Below are 23,521 nucleotides of genomic sequence, written 5' to 3' on the forward strand. Positions count from 1 at the left end.
CCTCCCAATCCCGCTGATCCCAATCCCACTGATCCCAATCCCGCCGATCCCAATCCCGCTGATCCCAATCCCACTGATCCCAATCCCGCCGATCCCAATCCCGCCCATCCCAATCCCGCTGATCCCAATCCCGCTGATCCCAATCCCGCTGATCCCAATTCCGCCCATCCTAATCCCGCTGATCCCACCGATCCCGCCCCTCCCAATCCCGCCGATCCCACTGATCCCGCCCCTCCCAATCCCGCTGATCCCAATCCCGCCCCTCCCAATCCCGCCCCTCCCAATCCCGCTGATCCCAATTCCACTGATCCCACCGATCCCAATCCCGCCCATCCCAATCCCGCCGATCCCGATGCCGATCCCGATGCCGATCCCGATCCCGCTGCTCCCTCACCGGATGGTGATCTCGAAGATCTGGTTCAGTTTGCTCCGGAGCAGCGAGGCCTGGAAAGCCAGGATTCGTCATTCCCGGGAAAACGCCGGAATTCCGAGCGCCGCGCGGGACCCTGCCCTGCCCGGCCCCCCGGGAGCCCTCGGAGCTGCGGATTTGGGGGATTTGGGAGGGGGTTTGGGGGCTTTTTGGGGATTTTTGGGGCTTTTTGGGGATTTTTTGGAACTTTTTGGGGCTTTTTTGGAACTTTTTGGGGTCTTTTCGGGCTTTTTTAGGGGTTTTTTTGGGGTTTTTTTGGGGATTTTCTGGGCCTTTTTTGGGGCTTTTTTGAGGGTTTTCGGGCTTTTTGGGGCTTTTGGGTTTTGGGCCTTTTTGAGGCTTTTTGGGGATTTTTTGGTGGCTTTTGGGGCTTTTTGGGCCTCTGCAGGCTTGCGTTTTTTGGGGATTTTTGAGGCTTTTTGGGGCTTTTTTGGGATTTTTTGGTGGCTTTTGGGGCTTTTTGGGCCTCTGCAGGCTTGCGTTTTTTGGGGATTTTTGAGGCTTTTTGGGGCTTTTTTGGGATTTTTTTGGTGGCTTTTTGGGGATTTTTGGTGGCTTTTTGGGGATTTTTGGTGCCTTTTTGGGCCTCTGCAGGCTTGCGTTTTTGGGGGCTTTTTGAGGCTTTTTGGGGCTTTTTTGGGATTTTTTTGGTGGCTTTTTGGGGATTTTTGGTGCCTTTTTGGGCCTCTGCCGGCTTGCGTTTTTTGGGGGCTTTTTGGGGATTTTTGGGGATTTTTTGGTGGCTTTTGGTGCCTTTTTGGCCTCTGCAGGCTTGCATTTTTTGGGGCTTTTTGGGGATTTTTGGGGCTTTTTTGGGATTTTTTGGTGGCTTTTTGGGGCTTTTTGGGGCTTTTTGGGGCTTTTTTGGGATTTTTTGGTGGCTTTTTGGGGACTTTTGGTGCCTTTTTGGGCCTCTGCCGGCTTGTGATTTTTGGGGATTTTTGGGGCTTTTTGGGGCTTTTTTGGGATTTTTTGGTGGCTTTTGGGGATTTTTGGTGGCTTTTTGGGGATTTTTGGTGCCTTTTTGGGCCTCTGCAGGCTTGCCTTTTTTGGGGCTTTTTGAGGCTTTTTGGGGCTTTTTTGGGATTTTTTGGTGGCTTTTTGGGGACTTTTGGTGCCTTTTTGGGCCTCTGCAGGCTTGTGTTTTTTCGGGATTTTTGGGGCTTTTTGGGGCTTTTTTGGGATTTTTTTTGGTGGCTTTTTGGGGCTTTTTGAGGCTTTTTTGGGGCTTTTTTGGGATTTTTTGGTGGCTTTTTGGGGACTTTTGGTGCCTTTTTGGGCCTCTGCCGGCTTGCGATTTTTGGGGGCTTTTTGGGGCTTTTTGGGGATTTTTTGGTGGCTTTTGGTGCCTTTTTGGGCCTCTGCAGGCTTGCATTTTTTGGGGCTTTTTGAGGCTTTTTGGGGCTTTTTTGGGATTTTTTGGTGGCTTTTTGGGGACTTTTGGTGCCTTTTTGGGCCTCTGCCGGCTTGTGTTTTTTGGGGATTTTTGGGGCTTTTTGGGGATTTTTGGGGATTTTTTGGTGGCTTTTGGGGGCTTTTTGGGCCTCTGCAGGCTTGCGTTTTTTGGGGCTTTTTGGGGCTTTTTGGGGCTTTTTTGGGATTTTTTTTGGTGGCTTTTTGGGGATTTTTGGTGCCTTTTTGGGCCTCTGCCGGCTTGCGATTTTTGAGGCTTTTTGGGAATTTTTGGGGATTTTTTGGTGGCTTTTGGTGCCTTTTTGGGCCTCTGCAGGCTTGCCTTTTTTTGGGGCTTTTTGAGGCTTTTTGGGGCTTTTTTGGGATTTTTTGGTGGCTTTTTGGGGATTTTTTGGTGGCTTTTTGGGGATTTTTTGGTGCCTTTTTGGGCCTCTGCCGGCTTGTGTTTTTGGGGGCTTTTTGGGGCTTTTTTGGGATTTTTTGGTGGCTTTTGGGGCTTTTTGGGCCTCTGCAGGCTTGCGTTTTTTTGGGGATTTTTGAGGCTTTTTGGGGATTTTTTGGGATTTTTTTGGTGGCTTTTTGGGGATTTTTGGTGCCTTTTTGGGCCTCTGCCGGCTTGCGTTTCTGGGGGCTTTTTGGGGCTTTTTTGGGATTTTTTGGTGGCTTTTTGGGGACTTTTGGGGATTTTTGGGGGGCTTTTTGGGCCTCTGCAGGCTTGCGTTTTTTGGGGCTTTTTGGGGCTTTTTTGGGATTTTTTGGTGGCTTTTGGTGCCTTTTTGGGCCTCTGCAGGCTTGCCTTTTTTGGGGCTTTTTGAGGCTTTTTGGGGCTTTTTTGGGATTTTTTGGTGGCTTTTTGGGGACTTTTGGTGCCTTTTTGGGCCTCTGCAGGCTTGTGTTTTTTGGGGCTTTTTGGGGCTTTTTGGGGCTTTTTTGGGATTTTTTTGGTGGCTTTTTGGGGCTTTTTGAGGCTTTTTGGGGCTTTTTTGGGATTTTTTGGTGGCTTTTTGGGGACTTTTGGTGCCTTTTTGGGCCTCTGCCGGCTTGCGATTTTTGGGGGCTTTTTGGGGCTTTTTGGGGATTTTTTGGTGGCTTTTGGTGCCTTTTTGGGCCTCTGCAGGCTTGCATTTTTTGGGGCTTTTTGAGGCTTTTTGGGGCTTTTTTGGGATTTTTTGGTGGCTTTTTGGGGACTTTTGGTGTCTTTTTGGGCCTCTGCCGGCTTGTGTTTTTTGGGGATTTTTGGGGCTTTTTGGGGATTTTTGGGGATTTTTTGGTGGCTTTTGGGGGCTTTTTGGGCCTCTGCAGGCTTGCGTTTTTTGGGGCTTTTTGGGGCTTTTTGGGGCTTTTTTGGGATTTTTTTGGTGGCTTTTTGGGGATTTTTGGTGCCTTTTTGGGCCTCTGCCGGCTTGCGATTTTTGAGGCTTTTTGGGAATTTTTGGGGATTTTTTGGTGGCTTTTGGTGCCTTTTTGGGCCTCTGCAGGCTTGCCTTTTTTGGGGCTTTTTGAGGCTTTTTGGGGCTTTTTTGGGATTTTTTGGTGGCTTTTTGGGGATTTTTTGGTGGCTTTTTGGGGATTTTTTGGTGCCTTTTTGGGCCTCTGCCGGCTTGTGTTTTTGGGGGCTTTTTGGGGCTTTTTTGGGATTTTTTGGTGGCTTTTGGGGCTTTTTGGGCCTCTGCAGGCTTGCGTTTTTTGGGGCTTTTTGAGGCTTTTTGGGGATTTTTTGGGATTTTTTTGGTGGCTTTTTGGGGATTTTTGGTGCCTTTTTGGGCCTCTGCCGGCTTGCGTTTCTGGGGGCTTTTTGGGGCTTTTTTGGGATTTTTTGGTGGCTTTTTGGGGCTTTTTGGGGATTTTTGGGGGGCTTTTTGGGCCTCTGCAGGCTTGCGTTTTTTGGGGCTTTTTGGGGCTTTTTTGGGATTTTTTGGTGGCTTTTGGTGCCTTTTTGGGCCTCTGCAGGCTTGCGTTTTTTGAGGCTTTTTGGGGATTTTTGGGGATTTTTTGCTGGCTTTTGGTGCCTTTTTGGGCCTCTGCAGGCTTGCGTTTTTTGGGGCTTTTTGAGGCTTTTTGGGGCTTTTTTGGGGATTTTTTGGTGGCTTTTTGGGGATTTTTGGTGCCTTTTTGGGCCTCTGCAGGCTTGCGTTTTTGGGGGCTTTTTGGGGCTTTTTGGGGATTTTTTGGTGGCTTTTGGGGCTTTTTGGGCCTCTGCAGGCTTGCATTTTTTGGGGCTTTTTGAGGCTTTCCGGGAATTTTTGGGGGGCTTTTTGGGCCTCTGCAGGCTTGCGTTTTTTGGGGCTTTTTGGGGCTTTTTTGGGATTTTTTGCTGGCTTTTGGTGCCTTTTTGGGCCTCTGCAGGCTTGCATTTTTTGGGGCTTTTTGAGGCTTTTTGGGGCTTTTTTGGGATTTTTTGGTGGCTTTTTGGGGATTTTTGGTGCCTTTTTGGGCCTCTGCCGGCTTGCGATTTTTGAGGCTTTTTGGGGATTTTTGGGGATTTTTTGGTGGCTTTTGGTGCCTTTTTGGGCCTCTGCAGGCTTGCGTTTTTTGGGGCTTTTTGGGGATTTTTGAGGATTTTTTTGGTGGCTTTTGGTGCCTTTTTGGGCCTCTGCAGGCTTGTGTTTTTTGGGGCTTTTTGAGGCTTTTTTGGGGATTTTTTGGTGGCTTTTTTGGGATTTTTTTGGTGGCTTTTTGGGGATTTTTGGTGCCTTTTTGGGCCTCTGCCGGCTTGCGTTTTTTGGGGCTTTTTGGGGCTTTTGGGGCTTTTTGAGGCTTTTGGATCGGCCGCTTTTTGGGGCTGTTTGGGGCTCATCGGGCACCGGCTCTTTCCATCTCTCCAGCCCTCGCCTCCCTCCCCTCATTCCATCCCCGTTTCCCTTCCCTCTTTCCCATCTTTTCCAGCCCTTCCGCTCCCGGCACCTCCTTCCCGACCCCCCGTTCCCGGCGGAATTCCCGGGAACGCGGCGCCGACTGACCCGGGCTCCGCAGTGGGCGGCGATCTCCTCGAACGGAGCCTTCTGGAACTTCTCCACCACCTGGCGCCGGCGCTCCCGCTCCTGCTCCTCCACGGCCACGCTGTCCACTGGAAAAGCGGGAAAAGCGGGAATGCCGGCTTTTCCCACTGGAGGAGAAGGGGGCCAGGGTGGGGATTGGGGGTGGGATCCATCCCACGGAGAGTTGGGAACGGATTCAGGGAAGGGGCTGGAGAAGAGGAAGGAGCCGGGAAGGCTCAGCCTGGAGAAAAGGAGGATCCCGAGGGCTTTTCCCGCTCTGGAATTCCTGGCCGGGAGGAAGCGGCCAGGTGGGATCGGGAATGGCTTTTCCCACAGGAAAAGCGGGAATGGGCTCCGGGGGAGCTCCGGGGGATGTTGGGAATGGTTTTCCATGGAAAGAGCGGCCAGGGATTGGAGCTGCCCGGTGGTGGAGCCCAATTCCCGGAGGGATTGAAATGCCCAGGGATTTGGCGGGACGCGGCTGGGAATGCTCGGCCTCTGTCTCCCAGAGCTTTTCCAAGTTCCCCCATTTCCCAAATTCCAAACAAATCCCAAACAAACAAAACAAAAAATCCCCCAAAAAAGTCCAAATCCCCCAAAAACAACAAATCCCCCCCCACAAATCCCCCAAATACCAAAAAACGCCCAAATTCTGAAAAACTCCCAAATGCCTCAAAAAAGCCCCAAATCCCAAAAAACCCCAAATCTCAAAACCAGCTCCAAATCTGAAAAAAAAAAAAAATCCCCAAAAAACCCCAAATCCCCCCAAAAAACCCCAAATCCCAGAACCCCCCCAAATAAAGAGATGCCCAAAATGTCCAAAATACCCCAAATCCAAAAAAAACCCCTGAAAATAAAAAACCCCCTCAAATCCCCAAGAAAACCCCAAATCCCAAAAAATCCCAAATTCCAAAAAGTCCTCGTAAATCCAAAAAAAATCCCTAAATCCAAAAAAAACCCTCCCACCCCTCAAAAAAACCCCAAATTCCCCCAAAAAACCCCAAATCCAAGAAAACCCTAAACCCCCCAAAATTCCCAAAAAACCCCAAATCGCCGAAACTTCCCCAAAATCCCCAAATCCCAGAAAAACCTAAATCCCAAAAAAACCCCAAATCCCCAAAAAAAACCAGAACCGAAATCTCCAAAACCCCTCCGAATATAAAACCCCCATCCCATTCCCGAATTCCCAAAATTCCTGGAATTCCTGGAATTCCTGGAATTGCCGGAATTCCCGGGATTCCCTCCCTTACCGATGGCCTTTTTCAGCGTCTCGTAGGTGATCTCCTCCGCCGGAGCTCTCTGCGGGGAAGGAAATCGGGATGAGATTCCAGGAAAAGCCCGGAATTCCAGGTGGGAATCCCAGACCCACCAGGCCAGGCTCTGGTTTTGTTGTTTCTCCATAAAAATCTGGGATATTTCTCCTAAAAAAACCCGGGATTTTTCCAGCTGGAGCAGCCCAGGTTTATCCCCCTCTGAAGATTCCTAAGGAAAGGGAATCCAGGGAAAATCAGGAATTCCAGTGGGAATTTCGGGTCCTTTCTGACCCGACAAATCTCGGAATGCTGGGATTGGCCACCCAACGCCAGCACTGGGACACCCAGGATCCCGTGGAAAACGGGATTTGCCGGCGCCTGGGCGGGAATTTGGGAAGCGCCAGAGGGAGTTGGGAATTCCCTGACATTCCCAGAAAATTCCTGGGAAGCCGTCGGTGATCCCGGAGTTTTCCACCACCACCAATTCCATGAATTCCCACAGTTAAGGGAGGGTTGAAGGGCACATCCCGAGGGAATTCCCAGCTCTGGATGCCGGACCTGCTCCCGCTCTGGGCTGTTCCTGGATTCCACCTCCACCTGCAGGGAAATGGTTTCTCCGATGCTTTTCCTCTTGGATAAACGATCCTCGTCTGGGAAGGAACGGCAACGGCGGCATCAGGAAACGATTCCGGCCTCGGAATCCCAGCCCGACTCCGGGAAAAGCCATTCCCGAAATCCAGCCAGGACAGGGCACAGGGAACGGCTTCAGTGGGAAAGGGGAGCTTGGGCTGGGATCTTGGGAAGGAATTCCCGGCTGGGCTGGAATTCCCAGGGAATCCCCGGGAGTGTCCAAGGAAAGGCTGGAGCAGCCTGGGATCATCGGGGCAGGTGCCGGCCTTGGAATGGGATGGGATTGAAGCTGCGTGGATCCCAGCCAAAGCATTCCGGGATTGTGGGATGCAGGAGGCTCCGAATCCATGGCCAGGGGTTTTTCTGGAAGTCGGGGATGGGAAAGGGAAGGGAGAGCCTTCCTGGAGTGCCGAGATTCCCAGGGAAGGGCCTGGAGGCCGGAATTCCTTCCCGCAGAGGAGTCGGGATGGGGCTGGATCCAATGGCAGGCTGGGAGAGGCGGGAATGTCCGGCTGGATCAGGGAAGGATCCAGGGAATCCTCGGAGCCGCTTCCCAAGGCGGAAGGGGCTCCAGGAGAGTTGGGATTTGGGATAAAGGGTGGAGGGGCAGGAGGCAGGGAATGGCGAGGATCCCACATTCCCAGCCCGGCCTGTCCCGAATCCCAGGTTATCCCGGTTTTCCCGGTTTTCCCGGTTTTCCGTACCGGTCAGCTGCGGCACGTAGGGAATGCTGAGCCGCTCCAGGCTGTATCCGCTGCTTCCCAGGATTTCGCTGATTTTACTCTGCCAGAAGAAAACCTCCGGCCCCAGCTGATCCAGGCTCCCGCTCACCCTGCGGAGAAACGGGAAAATCCATGGAAAGAGAGGAATTATGGGATGTTCCAAGCTCCATGGGATCCGCAGGGCTCACGGATTCAATTCCAGGCCGTGCTCTCATCCCAAAATCCCGCCCGGTGCCGGAGCGTTGTCCAAACACTCCTGGAGCTCTGGAAACCTCGGGAATGTCGCCATTCCCTATTCCGGAGCTCCACAGGATGAGGGAGCTTTTCCCAAAATCCAAGCGGAGCCGGCCCTGGAATGGCTCCGGCGGTTCCCGAGGGAAGCTGGGACAGGTTTTCCTCTCCCCATGGAAAATTCTCGCGTCCTTCCCAACCTGCCATTCCCGGGGCTGATAATCCGGGAATCCCGGAATGGTTTCATGGGAAGGGACCTTCAATCCCATCCGGATCCCATCCCACCAATGATCCCAGGCTGCTCCAGCCTTTCCTTGGATGCTCCCAGGGATTCCCTGGGAATTCCAGCGCAGCCGGGAATTCCTTCCCAAGATCCCAGCCCAAGCTCCCCTTTCCCAGGGAAATCCCTCCATTCCCGCCTCTCCCAGCCTGCCATTGGATCCAGCCCCATCCCGACTCCTCTGCGGGAAGGAATTCCGGCCTCCAGGCCCTTCCCTGGGAATCTCGGCACTCCAGGAAGGCTCTCCCTTCCCTTTCCCATCCCCGACTTCCAGAAAAACCCCTGGCCATGGATTCGGAGCCTCCTGCATCCCACAATCCCGGAATGCTTTGGCTGGGATCCACGCAGCTTCAATCCCATCCCATTCCAAGGCCGGCACCTCCCCCGATGATCCCAGGCTGCTCCAGCCTTTCCTTGGGCACTGCCAGGGATCCGGGCATTCCCTGGGAATTCCAGCCCAACCCCTCGGGATCAGAAAACCGGGAATGCTCCGTTCCCCGCCCTCACCTGGGGTTCTCCCCGAACACCTCCTCGGGCAGCAGGAACGGCGCCTCCTTCTGCCGGCTCTGGATCACCTGCGGAAAACGGGGATGGAGCCCAGCTCGGAGCTTCCGGGATGTGCTGGAATGGTCCCGGAATTGCCGGGATTCCCGGGATTGCGGCCGCACCTCCTGGATGTGCTGGAAGAAGGGCGGCACGGTCAGCAGTTGGCTGATGAGGCTCAGGTAGGCGGCCCCGAGCGCCAGGAGGGCGCAGCGGTTGTAGGGCGGGAGCTGCTCCTCAGGGCTCTGCGCCAGCTCCTGGAAAACCGGGAAAATCCCATGGGATCGGCGTCAAAGCGCATTCCCGGAGGGGTTGGATCCCCGTGTGCTGCAGGGAATTGGCGGCGGCGCGGAACGGTTGGGTGGCGAGGGAGCTTAAATCGCATCCCATAAAAAAAAAAAACCCCAAATCCACCCCAAAAATTCAATAAAACCCCAAATCCCGCCCAAAAAACCCCAAAAAAACCCCAAATCTCCGCCAAAAATCCAATAAAAGCCCAAATCCCCAAAAAAACCGCAATCCCCCCCAAAAATTCAATAAAACCCCAAATCCCGCCCAAAAAACCCCAAAAAAACCCCAAATCTCCGCCAAAAATCCAATAAAAGCCCAAATCCCCAAAAAAACCGCAATCCCCCCCAAAAATTCAATAAAACCCCAAATCCCGCCCAAAAAACCCAAAAAAAACCCCAAATCTCCGCCAAAAATCCAATAAAAGCCCAAATCCCCCAAAAAACTGCAATCCCCCCCAAAAATTCAATAAAACCCCAAATCCCCCCTAAAGAACCTCAAATCCCCCAAAAAACCCCAAATCCACCCCAAAAAACCCCAAATCCCTCCAAAAAAACCCAAACCCCAAAAAAACCCAATTTCCAAAAGAACCCCTGAAATCCCAAAAAACCCCTAAATCCCGGAAGACCTCCAACTCCCAAAAGCAACCCCAATTTCCAAAAAAACCCCCAGATCCAGAAAAAAAACAAATCCTGGGAAAAAAACCCCAAAACACAGAAAAACCTGAAACCCCCAAAAAACCCCAAATCCCAAAAAACCCCAATTTCCAAAAAAAACCCCAAATCCTGAAAAAAACCACCCAAAATACAAAAAACCCTGAAACCTCCCAAAACAACCCCAAATCCAGAAAAATCCCCAAATCCCAAATCAAGCCCCAAATCCCGGATCATTCCCAGATCATTCCGTATCATTCCGGATCATTCCGGACAATTCCGGACCTGCAGGGCGAGCGCCGGGCGCACGAGGTCCACGATGACGTCATCGTTGGAGACCCCAAACCCCAAAACAATCCCCCCCAAAAAAACCCAAATCCCAAAAATGCCCCCAATCCCAAAAATCCCCCCAATCCCAAAAATCCTCCAAAGCCATAAAAAATCCCAAACTAAAAAAAAACCCCAAATCCCAAAAAAATCCCCGATTTCTGAAAAAAAACCCAAATCAAAAAAACCCCCAAATGTCAAAAAAATTCCCCCCAAAAAACCCAAATCCGCAAAAAACCCGATCCCAAAACAACCCTGAAATCCCAAAACAACCCTGAAATCCCAAAAAACCCCAGATCCCAAAAAACCCCAGATCCCAAAACAACCCCAGATCCCAAAAAACCCCAGATCCCAAAAAAAACCCAGATCCCAAAACAACCCCAGATCCCAAAAAACCCCAGATCCCAAAACAACCCCAGATCCCAAAAACAACCCTGAAATCCCAAGAAAAGCCCCTTAAATCCCCAAAATCCCCCAAAATCCTTCAAAGTCATAAAAAAACCCCAAACCAAAAGAACTCCAAAATCGCAAAAAAATCCCCCAATTTCCAAAACAACCCCAAATCCAGAAAAACCTCCAAACCCCAAAAAAACCAAAATCCCAAAAAATCCCCAAATCCCAAATCAAACCCAAACCCCAAATCAAACCCCAAAACCCAAAAAACCTCAAATCCCAAAAAATCCTCAATTTCCAAAACAACCCCTGAAATCCCCCCAAAAACCCCTAAATCCCAAAATCCTCCAAATCCCAAGAAAGTCCCGAAGTCATAAAAACCCTCAAATCAAAAAAACTCCAAATCCCAAAAAAACCACACCCAAATTCCCAAAAGAACCCCCAATTTCCAAAAAAACCCTTCCAAATCCAGAAAAAAACCCCAAATCCTGGGGGGAAAAAAAATAACCAAAGAACAAAACCCCCTGAAACCCCAAAAAACCCCAAATCCCAAAAAAAAACCCCAGATCCCAAAAACAACCCTGAAATCCCAAAAAACCCCTTAAATCCCCCAAATCCCCAAAACACTGCAAAGTCATAAAAAACGCCAAAACCCAAAAAAACCCCAAAATGCCCCCAAAATCCCCCAATTTCCAAACAACCCCAAAATCCAAAAAAATCCCCAACCCCCCAAAAAACCGAAATCCAAAAAAATCCCCAATAAAAATCCCCAAAAACCCCAAATCCCGGATCAAATCCCGGATCATTCCGGATCATTCCGAGATCATTCCGGATCATTCCCGGATCATTCCGGACAATTCCGGCTCATTCCGGACCTGCAGGGCGAGCGCCAGGCGCACGAGGTCCACGATGACGTCATCGTTGGAGACCCCAAACCCCAAAACAATCCCCCCCAAAAAAACCCAAATCCCAAAAATCCCCCCAATCCCAAAAATCCTCCAAAGCCATAAAAAATCCCAAACTAAAAAAAAAACAAATCCCAAAAAAATCCCCGATTTCTGAAAAAAAACCCAAATCAAAAAAACCCCCAAATGTCAAAAAAATTCCCCCCAAAAAACCCAAATCCCCAAAAAAACCCCAGATCCCAAAAAAACCCTGAAATCCCAAGAAAAGCCCCTTAAATCCCCCAAATCCTTCAAAGGATTAAATCCCCCAATTTCCAAAAAAAACCCAAAATACCAAAAAAAAACCCCAAACCCCAAATCCCGGATCAAATCCCGGATCATTCCCAGATCATTCCGGATCATTCCGGATCATTCCCGGCTCATTCCGGATCATTCCGGATCATTCCCGGATCATTCCGGATCATTCCGGACAATTCCGGACCTGCAGGGCGAGCGCCAGGCGCACGAGGTCCACGATGACGTCATCGTTGGAGACCCCAAACCCCAAAACAATCCCCAAATCCCGGATCATTCCGGCTCATTCCGGATCATTCCGGATCATTCCCGGATCATCCCAGATCATTCCGGATCATTCCGGATCATTCCGGCTCATTCCGGACCTGCAGGGCGAGCGCCAGGCGCACGAGGTCCACGATGACGTCATCGTTGGAGACCCCAAACCCCAAAACAATCCCCCCCAAAAAAACCCAAATCCCAAAAATGCCCCCAATCCCAAAAATCCCCCCAATCCCAAAAATCCTCCAAAGCCATAAAAAATCCCAAACTAAAAAAAAAACCCAAATCCCAAAAAAATCCCCGATTTCTGAAAAAAAACCCAAATCAAAAAAACCCCCAAATGTCAAAAAAATTCCCCCCAAAAAACCCAAATCCCCAAAAAAACCCCAGATCCCAAAAAAACCCTGAAATCCCAAGAAAAGCCCCTTAAATCCCCCAAATCCTTCAAAGGATTAAATCCCCCAATTTCCAAAAAAAACCCAAAATACCAAAAAAAAACCCCAAACCCCAAATCCCGGATCAAATCCCGAATCATTCCCGGATCATTCCGGATCATTCCCGGATCATTCCCGGCTCATTCCGGATCATTCCGGATCATTCCCGGATCATTCCGGATCATTCCCGGATCATTCCGGATCATTCCGGACAATTCCGGACCTGCAGGGCGAGCGCCAGGCGCACGAGGTCCACGATGACGTCATCGTTGGAGACCCCAAACCCCAAAACAATCCCCAAATCCCGGATCATTCCGGATCATTCCCGGCTCATTCCGGATCATTCCGGATCATTCCCGGATCATTCCCGTATCATTCCGGATCATTCCGGATCATTCCGGCTCATTCCGGACCTGCAGGGCGAGCGCCAGGCGCACGAGGTCCACGATGACGTCATCGTTGGAGACCCCAAACCCCAAAACAATCCCCAAATCCCGGATCATTCCGGCTCATTCCGGATCATTCCCGGCTCATTCCGGATCATTCCCGGATCATTCCGAGATCATTCCCGGATCATTCCGGGCAATTCCGGACCTGCAGGGCGAGCGCCAGGCGCACGAGGTCCACGATGACGTCATCGTTGGCCAGCTCCAGGCTGAGCAGCACCAGGAGCCGGAAGAGCGCCCGGAAGTGCTCGCGGCCGTTATCCCGCTCCTTGGAAACCAGGAAAAGGTGCCGGAAGAGCTGCTGGCCGTGCTGCGGGAATTCCGGGAATTCCGGGATTATCCAATGGGATGGGGGAGAAGGGGCTGGAAGGGTTTGGAGAAGGGAATTCCAGAGGGATTCGGGGTGGGAATTCCGGGAATTTCGGGATTATCCAATGGGATGGGGGAGAAGGGGCTGGAAGGGTTTGGAGAAGGGAATTCCAGAGGGATTCGGGGTGGGAATTCCGGGAATTCCAGGATTATCCAATGGGATGGGGGAGAAGGGGCTGGAAGGGTTTGGAGAAGGGAATTCCAGAGGGATTCGGGGTGGGAATTCCGGGATTATCCAATGGGATGGGGGAGAAGGGGCTGGAAGGGTTTCCAGGAGGGAATTCCAGAGGGATTCGGGGCGGGAATTCCGGGAATTCTGGGATTATCCAATGGGATGGGGGAGAAGGGGCTGGAAGGGTTTCCAGGAGGGAATTCCAGAGGGATTCGGGGTGGGAATTCTGGGAATTCCGGGATTATCCAATGGGATGGGGGAGAAGGGGCTGGAAGGGTTTGGAGAAGGGAATTCCAGAGGGATTCGGGGTGGGAATTCCGGGAATTCCGGGATTATCCAATGGGATGGGGGAGAAGGGGCTGGAAGGGTTTCCAGGAGGGAATTCCAGAGGGATTCGGGGTGGGAATTCCGGGAATTCCGGGATTATCCAATGGGATGGGGGAGAAGGGGCTGGAAGGGTTTGGAGAAGGGAATTCCAGAGGGATTCGGGGTGGGAATTCCGGGAATTCCGGGATTATCCAATGGGATGGGGGAGAAGGGGCTGGAAGGGTTTGGAGAAGGGAATTCCAGAGGGATTCGGGGTGGGAATTCTGGGAATTTCGGGATTATCCAATGGGATGGGGGAGAAGGGGCTGGAAGGGTTTGGAGAAGGGAATTCCAGAGGGATTCGGGGTGGGAATTCCGGGAATTCCGGGATTATCCAATGGGATGGGGGAGAAGGGGCTGGAAGGGTTTCCAGGAGGGAATTCCAGAGGGATTCGGGGTGGGAATTCTGGGAATTTCAGGATTATCCAATGGGATGGGGGAGAAGGGGCTGGAAGGGTTTGGAGAAGGGAATTCCAGAGGGATTCGGGGTGGGAATTCTGGGAATTTCGGGATTATCCAATGGGATGGGGGAGAAGGGGCTGGAAGGGTTTCCAGGAGGGAATTCCAGAGGGATTCGGGGTGGGAATTCCGGGAATTCCGGGATTATCCAATGGGATGGGGGAGAAGGGGCTGGAAGGGTTTGGAGAAGGGAATTCCAGAGGGATTCGGGGCGGGAATTCTGGGAATTCCGGGATTATCCAATGGGATGGGGGAGAAGGGGCTGGAAGGGTTTGGAGAAGGGAATACCAGAGGGATTCGGGGTGGGAATTCCGGGAATTCCAGGATTATCCAATGGGATGGGGGAGAAGGGGCTGGAAGGGTTTGGAGAAGGGAATTCCAGAGGGATTCGGGGTGGGAATTCCGGGAATTCCGGGATTATCCAATGGGATGGGGGAGAAGGGGCTGGAAGGGTTTGGAGAAGGGAATTCCAGAGGGATTCGGGGCGGGAATTCCGGGAATTCCGGGATTATCCAATGGGATGGGGGAGAAGGGGCTGGAAGGGTTTCCAGGAGGGAATTCCAGAGGGATTCGGGGTGGGAATTCTGGGAATTCCGGGATTATCCAATGGGATGGGGGAGAAGGGGCTGGAAGGGTTTGGAGAAGGGAATTCCAGAGGGATTCGGGGTGGGAATTCCGGGAATTCCAGGATTATCCAATGGGATGGGGGAGAAGGGGCTGGAAGGGTTTGGAGAAGGGAATTCCAGAGGGATTCGGGGTGGGAATTCTGGGAATTCCGGGATTATCCAATGGGATGGGGGAGAAGGGGCTGGAAGGGTTTGGAGAAGGGAATTCCAGAGGGATTCGGGGTGGGAATTCCGGGAATTCCGGGATTATCCAATGGGATGGGGGAGAAGGGGCTGGAAGGGTTTGGAGAAGGGAATTCCAGAGGGATTCGGGGTGGGAATTCCGGGAATTTCGGGATTATCCAATGGGATGGGGGAGAAGGGGCTGGAAGGGTTTGGAGAAGGGAATTCCAGAGGGATTCGAGGTGGGAATTCTGGGAATTCCGGGATTATCCAATGGGATGGGGGAGAAGGGGCTGGAAGGGTTTCCAGGAGGGAATTCCAGAGGGATTCGGGGTGGGAATTCTGGGAATTCCGGGATTATCCAATGGGATGGGGGAGAAGGGGCTGGAAGGGTTTGGAGAAGGGAATTCCAGAGGGATTCGGGGTGGGAATTCTGGGAATTCCGGGATTATCCAATGGGATCGGGGAGAAGGGGCTGGAAGGGTTTGGAGAAGGGAATTCCAGAGGGATTCGGGGTGGGAATTCTGGGAATTCCGGGATTATCCAATGGGATCGGGGAGAAGGGGCTGGAAGGGTTTGGAGAAGGGAATTCCAGAGGGATTCGGGGCGGGAATTCTGGGAATTCCGGGATTATCCAATGGGATGGGGGAGAAGGGGCTGGAAGGGTTTGGAGAAGGGAATTCCAGAGGGATTCGGGGTGGGAATTCCGGGAATTCCGGGATTATCCAATGGGATGGGGGAGAAGGGGCTGGAAGGGTTTGGAGAAGGGAATTCCAGAGGGATTCGGGGTGGGAATTCCGGGAATTCCGGGATTATCCAATGGGATGGGGGAGAAGGGGCTGGAAGGGTTTGGAGAAGGGAATTCCAGAGGGATTCGGGGTGGGAATTCCGGGAATTCCGGGATTATCCAATGGGATGGGGGAGAAGGGGCTGGAAGGGTTTGGAGAAGGGAATTCCAGAGGGATTCGGGGTGGGAATTCTGGGAATTCCCCCAAAAAACCCCCAAAATTACCCAAAAAACCTCAAAATCCCAAAAAACTCCCAACCCCCCCCCAAATCCTCCCAAAGCCCCCAAAATCCCCAAAGTCCCCAAATCCCCCACAAACCCCAAAATCCCCAAAAGAGCCCCAAATCCCCCAAAATCCCCCCCAAAACCCTGAAATCCCAAAAAAACCCAAAAATCAAAAAAAAACCCCAAACCCCAAAAACTCCCCAAATCCCCCAAAATCCCAAACAAACCCCAAATCCCCTCAAATTCCCAGAAAAAAAACCCAAATCCAAAAAAGAGACAAATCCCCCAAAAAGCCCCAAATCCCAAAAAAGTCCCAAATCCCCCCAAAAAACCCAAACCCCAAGAAGTCCCCAAATCCCCCAAATCCCCGAAAATCCCAAAAAAAACCCAAAAACCGGCAAAATTCCCCAAAAAACCAAAATCCCCCAAAAAAGCCCCAAATCCCAAAAAACGCAAAATTACCCAAAAACCCCAAGTCCCCCAAAAAACCCCAAAATCTCCTCAAATTCCCCAAAAAACCCTCAAATCCAAAAAAACCCTAAATCCAAAAAAGAGACAAATCCCCCTCAAAAAACCCCAAATCCCCCAAATCCCCAAAAACCCCCCAAATCCCCAAAATACTCTCAAATCCCCCAAAAAACCCCAAATCCCAAAAAAACCCGAAATCCCCCCGAATCCTCCCAAAGCCCCCAAAATCCCCAAAGTACCCAAATCCCCCAAAACCCCAAAATCCCCAAAACTCCCAAATCCCTAAAAAAACCCCAAAAAAACCCCAAAAAAACCCCAAATCCCAAAAAACCCAAGATTCTCAAAAACCCCAAAATCCCCCCAAAAACTGAAATCCCCAAAAACCCTAAAATTCCCAAAAAACCCCAAAAATCCCCCAAAAACCCCGAATCTCCCCCCCAAAAACCCCAAAATTCCCAAAAACCCCCAAATCCCCCAAAATCCCCAAAAACCCCAAAAAACTCACAAAATTCCCCCAAAAAACCCAAATCCCCAAAAAACCCCAAATCCCCCCAAAAACCTTAAAAAAGCTGCAAAATTCCCCAAAAAACCCAAAATCCCCCAAAAAACCGAAATTCCCAAAAAACCTCCAAATCCCCCAAAACCCCAAAATCCCAAAAAAGCCCCAAAAACCCCCAAAAAACCCCAAAAAACCCAAATCCCCAAAAACCCCAAGATTCTCAAAAACCCCAAAATCCCCCCAAAAACCGAAATCCCCCAAAACCCTAAAATTCCCAAAAAACCCCAAAATACCCCAAAATACCCAAAAACCCCCAAATCCCCCAAAATCCCCAAAAAACCCAAAAAACTCACAAAATTCCCCCAAAAACCCCAAATCCCCCCAAAACCCCAAATCCCCCCAAAAACCTTAAAAAAGCTGCAAAGTTCCCCCCAAAAAACCCAAAATCCCCCCAAAAACCAAAATTCCCAAAAAAACCCCAAAAAAGCTGCAAAATTCCCAAAAAAAACCCAAAATCCCCCAAAAAACCGAAATTCCCAAAAAAACCCCCAAAAAAGCTGCAAAATTCCCCAAAAAAACCCAAAATTCCCAAAAAAAACCCCAAATCCCCCAAAAACCCCAAATCCCAAAAAAGCCCCAAATCCCTAAAAAAACCCCAAAAAAACCCAAAAACCCCAAATCCCCAAAAAACCCAAGATTCTCAAAAACCCCAAAATCCCCCCAAAAACCGAAATCCCCAAAAACCCTAAAATTCCAAAAAAAACCCAAAAACCCCCAATCCCCCAAAATCCCCAAAAACCCCAAAAAACTCACAAAATTCCCCCAAAAAGCCCCAAATCCCCAAAAAAACCCCAAATCCCCCAAAAACCTTAAAAAAGCTGCAAAATTCCCCAAAAAACCCAAAATCCCCCAAAAAAACCGAAATTCCCAAAAAACCTCCAAATCCCCCAAAAACCCAAAATCCCAAAAAAGCCCCAAAATCCCAAAAAAACCCCAAAAACCCCCAAAAAACCCCAAAAAACCCAAATCCCCAAAAAACCCAAGATTCTCAAAAACCCCAAAATCCCCCCAAAACCCGAAATCCCCAAAAACCCCAAAATTCCCAAAAACCCCCAAATCCCCCAAAATCCCCCCAAAAACCCAAAAAACTCACAAAATTCCCCCCAAAAACCCCAAATCCCCCCAAAAACCTTAAAAAAGCTGCAAAGTTCCCCCCAAAAAACCCAAAATCCCCAAAAAACCAAAATTCCCAAAAAAAACCCCAAAAAAGCTGCAAAATTCCCAAAAAAACCCCAAAATCCCCCAAAAAACCGAAATTCCCAAAAAAACCCCCAAAAAAGCTGCAAAATTCCCCAAAAAGCCCAAAATTCCCAAAAAACCCAAAATTCCCAAAAAACCCCCAAAAAAGCTGCAAAATTCCCCAAAAAACCCAAAATCCCCCAAAAACCCAAAATTCCCAAAAACCTTAAAAAAGCTGCAAAGTTCCCCCCAAAAACCCCAAAATTCCCCCAAAAAACCAAAAGTCCCCCAAAAAACCCAAAATCCCCAAAAAAACCAAAATTCCCAAAAAAACCCCCAAAAAGCTGCAAAATTTCCAAAAAACCCAAAATCCCCCCAAAAACCAGAATTCCCAAAAAGCCCCCAAATCCCCCAAAAACCCCAAATCCCAAAAAAGCCCCAAACCCCTAAAAAAAACCCCAAAAAACCCCCAAAAAACCCCAAAAAACCGAAATCCCCAAAAACCCTAAAATTCCAAAAAAAACCCAAAAACCCCCAAATCCCCCAAAATCCCCAAAAACCCCAAAAAACTCACAAAATTCCCCCAAAAAACCCAAATCCCCAAAAAACCCCAAATCCCCCCAAAAACCTTAAAAAAGCTGCAAAATTCCCCAAAAAACCCAAAATCCCCCAAAAAACCGAAATTCCCAAAAAACCTCCAAATCCCCCAAAAACCCAAAATCCCAAAAAAACCCCAAAAACCCCCAAAAAACCCAAATCCCAAAAAAACCCAAGATTCTCAAAAACCCCAAAATCCCCCCAAAACCCGAAATCCCCAAAAACCCCAAAATTCCCAAAAACCCCCAAATCCCCCAAAATCCCCCAAAAAACCCAAAAAACTCACAAAATTCCCCCAAAAAACCCCAAATCCCCCCAAAAACCTTAAAAAAGCTGCAAAGTTCCCCCCAAAAAAACCCAAAATCCCCAAAAAACCAAAATTCCCAAAAAAAACCCCAAAAAAGCTGCAAAATTCCCCAAAAAACCCAAAATCCCCCAAAAACCAAAATTCCTAAAAAACCCCCAAATCCCCCAAAAACCCCAAATCCCCAAAAACCCAAAAAACCCCAAAAAATCCCAAAAAACCCCAAAAAACCCCCAAAACCCCCAAAAAAACCCCCAAATCGCAGCTTTTCCCAAGGACCGCCTCCAGGGAAGGCGGCGAATTCCCAAGGAATCGCAGGAGAATTCCCAAAGAATCCCAGGAGAATTCCCAAGGAATCGCAGGAGAATTCCCAAGGAATCCCAGGAGAATTCCCAAAGAATCGCAGGAGAATTCCCAAAGAATCCCAGGAGAATTCCCAAGGAATCGCAGGAGAATTCCCAAGGAATCGCAGGAGAATTCCCAAGGAATCCCAGGAGAGCCTCGGGAACGGCACCGGAACCTCGGCAAAGCCCAAATCCCGGCCCGGAAGCCCTGGAGGAGCCGGGATCCGGCGGGATTGGGATTCCCGGGAATTCCCGGGAATTTGGGAATGGGATTGGGCCGCTCCGGAAATGGGGGAAAAGGGCGGCGCTTGCCGGGATTTTCGGGATTTTTGGGATTTTCGGGATTTTCCGGCACCTTCTTCATGAAGACGGAATCCTGGCGGGAACATTTCTCCACCTTCAGCTTCAGCACGGCCACGTCGCCGATGGCGCTGCCGGGAATTCCCGGGAAAAGGGAAAAGTTGGGAATTCTCAGGGTGGGATCCAGCCCAGAGCATCCAAAGGGAAAAACCCTTGGAAAACCCAGCCCAGACATTCCCGGAAATCCAGGATTTCACCAAATTTGGATTCTCCCTGCTCCCATCCCGGATTTCCCTCCCTGGCTGGGAATTCCCAGGAAAGAGGAAAATCCAGGAATTCTCAGGGTCGGATCCATCCCAGAGCATCCAAAGGGAAAAATCCTTGGAAAAGCCAGCCCAGACATTCCCGGAAATCCAGGATTTCACCAAATTTGGATTCTCCCTGCTCCCATCCCGGATTTCCCTCCCTGGCTGGGAATTCCCAGGAAAGAGGAAAATCCCGGAATTCTCAGGGTCGGATCCATCCCAGAGCATCCCAAGGGAAAAATCCTTGGAAAAGCCAGCCCAGACATTCCCGGAAATCCAGGATTTCACCAAATTTGGATTCTCCCTGCTCCTATCCCGGATTTCCCTCCCTGGCTGGGAATTCCCAGGAAAGAGGAAAATCCAGGAATTCTCAGGGTGGGATCCAGCCCAGAGCATCCCAAGGGAAAAACCCTTGGAAAACCCAGCCCAGACATTCCCGGAAATCCAGGATTTCACCAAATTTGGATTCTCCCTGCTCCCATCCCGGATTTCCCTCCCTGGCTGGGAATTCCCAGGAAAGAGGAAAAGTTGGGAATTCTCAGGGTCGGATCCAGCCCAGAGCATCCAAAGGGAAAAATCCTTGGAAAAGCCAGCCCAGACATTCCCGGAAATCCAGGATTTCACCAAATTTGGATTCTCCCTGCTCCCATCCCGGATTTCTGGGCCTGATCCCAGCTGGGAAAATCCCAGGAAGAGGGAAAATCCAGGAATTCCTGGGGTTGGATGGGAGGGATCCAGCCCAGAGCATCCAAAGGGAAAAACCCTTGGAAAACCCAGCCCAGACATTCCCGGAAATCCAGGATTTCACCAAATTTGGATTCTCCCTGCTCCCATCCCGGATTTCCCTCCCCGGCCGGGAATTCCCGGGATTTACCTGCCCGGGGACACCTTGTGGCGATTCCCGTGGCGGTCGATGAAGCTGCTGAGGATTTCCAGGACAAAAAGTCGGATTTCGGGATCTTCCAGGAGCGCGGCCGACAGGAGCCGGTCCAGGAAGGCGCTGGGAAGCGCCGTCAGCATGTTGCTGCACTGGAATCCCACGGAAACCTGGGAATATCCCGGGAAAAACCGGGATTGGGGCGGTTCCGAAGGGTGACGGGCGAGCCGAGCTCTGCCCGGAGCGTTCCAGGGGAAGGGAATCCCGGGATTTGGTTACTCCGGAGTTGGGGATGGGGCTGGGATGATCCCGCGGGAAGGGGGTTCCCACCTGGAGCAGGGATTTCAGGAGCATGACCTGCGTCAGGCGGTTCCGGTTTTCCCTGGGGGAAAAAAATTCCCGGATTCTGGGGGGGAAAAAAGCCTCAACTCCCGAAAAAAAACCACCCCCAAATCCCGAAAAAAACTCCCAAATCCAAAAAAAAAAAAAACAACCCCGAATCCCACAAAAAATCCAAAGCGAAGAGAAACACAAATCCGGAAAAAAACCCCAGTCCCAATTCCAAAAAAAAAGAAATCCCAAAAAACCCCAAATCTCCCAAAAAATCCAAAGCAAAGAAGAACCCAAATGCCCCCAAAAAACCCAAATCCCAAAAAAACCCAAATCTCCCAAAAAAACCCAAATGCCCCCAAAAAAAACCCCAATCCCAAAAAAATCCCAATCCCAATTCCCAAAAAAACCCAAATCCCAAAAAACCCCAAATCCCAAAAAAATCCAAATCAAAGAAAACCCCAAATCTCAAAAACTTCCCCCAAAAACCCCCAAATCCCCCCAAAACCCCCAAATCCATACAAACCCCAAATTTACCCCCAAGAAACCCCAAAATCCAAAAAAACCCAAATCCCAAAAAACCAAACTCAAATCCCAAAAAAGCCCCAAATCCCCCCAAAAACCCCAACCCTCCCAAATCCCAAAAAACCCCACATCCAAAAAAATTCCAAAGTCCCCCCCAAAAAACCCAGATCCCAAAAATCCCCCAAATCCCAAAAAATTCCCAAATCCCAAAAAATAAACCCAAAAATACCTCAAATCCCCAAAAACCCCCAAATTCCAACAACTTCTCAAAAAACCCCCAAATCCCCCCAAAAAATCTCAACTCCCAACCAAACCCCAAATCCCCCAAAAGCCCCAAATCCCCCAAAATTCCCAAATCCAAAAAAAACCCAAATCCCAAAAACTTCGCCCAAAAAATCCCAAATCTCCCCCAAAAAAACCCAAATCCCAAAAAAACCCCAAAATCCCTAAAAACAACCCCAAAAAACCTCAAATCCCCAAACCCCCCCAAATCCCAAAAAAAACCCCAAAAATCCCAAATCTCCCCAAAACCCCCAAATCCAAGAGAGCCCCAAATCCCCCAAAACTTCCCCCAAATCCCAAAAAACTCCAAATCCCAACAACTTCCCAAAAACCCCAAATCCCCCCAAAAAATCTCAACTCCCACCCAAACCCCAAATCCCCCAAAAGCCCCAAATCCCCCAAAATTCCCAAATCCAAAAAAACCCCAAATCCCAAAAACTTTGCCCAAAAAATCCCAAATCTCCCCAAAAAAACCCAAATCCAAAAAAACCTCAAAATCCCTAAAAACAACCCCAAAAATCCTCAAATCCCCCAAAACTTCCCCCAAATCCCCAAAAAACCCCAAATCCCCCAAAACTTCCCAAAAACCCCAAAAGCCCCCCCAAAAATCTCAACTCCCACCCAAACCCCAAATCCCCCAAAAGCCCCAAATCCCCCAAAATTCCCAAATCCAAAAAAAACCCCAAATCCCAAAAACTTCGCCCAAAAAATCCCAAATCTCCCCAAAAAAAACCCCCAAATCCAAAAAAAACCCAAAATCCCTAAAAACAACCCCAAAAATCCTCAAATCCCCAAACCCCCCCAAATCCCGAAAAACCCCAAATCCCAACAACTTCCCAAAAATCCCAAATCCCAAAAAAAACCCCCAAAAATCCCAAATCTCCCCCCAAAAAACCCCAAATTCCAAGAGAGCCCCAAATCCCCCAAAACTTCCCCCAAATCCCAAAAAACCCCAAATCCCAACAACTTCCCAAAAACCCCAAATCCCCCCAAAAAATCTCAACTCCCAACCAAACCCCAAATCCCCCAAAAGCCCCAAATCCCCCAAAATTCCCAAATCCAAAAAAACCCCAAATCCCAAAAACTTCGCCCAAAAAATCCCAAATCTCCCCAAAAAACCCAAATCCAAAAAAAACCCCAAAATCCCTAAAAACAACCCCAAAAATCCTCAAATCCCCAAACCCCCCCAAATCCCAAAAAACCCCAAATCCCAACAACTTCCCAAAAATCCCAAATCCCAAAAAAAACCCCAAAAATCCCAAATCTCCCCAAAACCCCCAAATCCAAGAGAGCCCCAAATCCCCCAAAACTTCCCCCAAATCCCAAAAAACCCCAAATCCCCCCAAAAAATCTCAACTCCCACCCAAACCCCAAATCCCCCAAAAGCCCCAAATCCCCCAAAATTCCCAAATCCAAAAAAACCCCAAATCCCAAAAACTTTGCCCAAAAAATCCCAAATCTCCCCAAAAAAACCCAAATCCAAAAAAAACCTCAAAATCCCTAAAAACAACCCCAAAAATCCTCAAATCCCCCAAAACTTCCCCCAAATCCCCAAAAAACCCCAAATCCCCCAAAACTTCCCAAAAACCCCAAATCCCCCCAAAAAATCTCAACTCCCACCCAAACCCCAAATCCCCCAAAAGCCCCAAATCCCCCAAAATTCCCAAATCCAAAAAAATCCCAAATCCCAAAAACTTCGCCCAAAAAGCCCCAAATCTCCCCAAAAAAAACCCCAAATCCAAAAAAACCCCAAAATCCCTAAAAACAACCCCAAAAATCCTCAAATCCCCAAACCCCCCCAAAT

General features: G+C 49.8%; 1 protein-coding gene across 1 annotated transcript; it reads right to left on the reverse strand.

Moving 5' to 3' along the window:
• Positions 1 to 346: 346 nt before the first annotated feature.
• On the reverse strand, positions 347 to 21,033 carry LOC116442167 (protein EFR3 homolog B-like; the record flags this gene model as incomplete). The annotated part of the gene is made up of 11 exons (XM_032104869.1): positions 347 to 444; positions 4,804 to 4,910; positions 6,072 to 6,120; positions 6,633 to 6,724; positions 7,409 to 7,536; positions 8,445 to 8,512; positions 8,606 to 8,737; positions 12,630 to 12,791; positions 19,454 to 19,529; positions 20,578 to 20,750; positions 20,911 to 21,033. Coding segments are annotated over 11 exons (1,164 nt in total), but the record flags the coding sequence as incomplete, so codon positions are not given.
• Between the last annotated feature and the right edge of the window lie 2,488 nt (positions 21,034 to 23,521).

This window comes from Corvus moneduloides, chromosome 3 (genome assembly GCF_009650955.1).
Source record: "Corvus moneduloides isolate bCorMon1 chromosome 3, bCorMon1.pri, whole genome shotgun sequence".
Classification (NCBI taxonomy): Eukaryota; Metazoa; Chordata; class Aves; order Passeriformes; family Corvidae; genus Corvus; species Corvus moneduloides.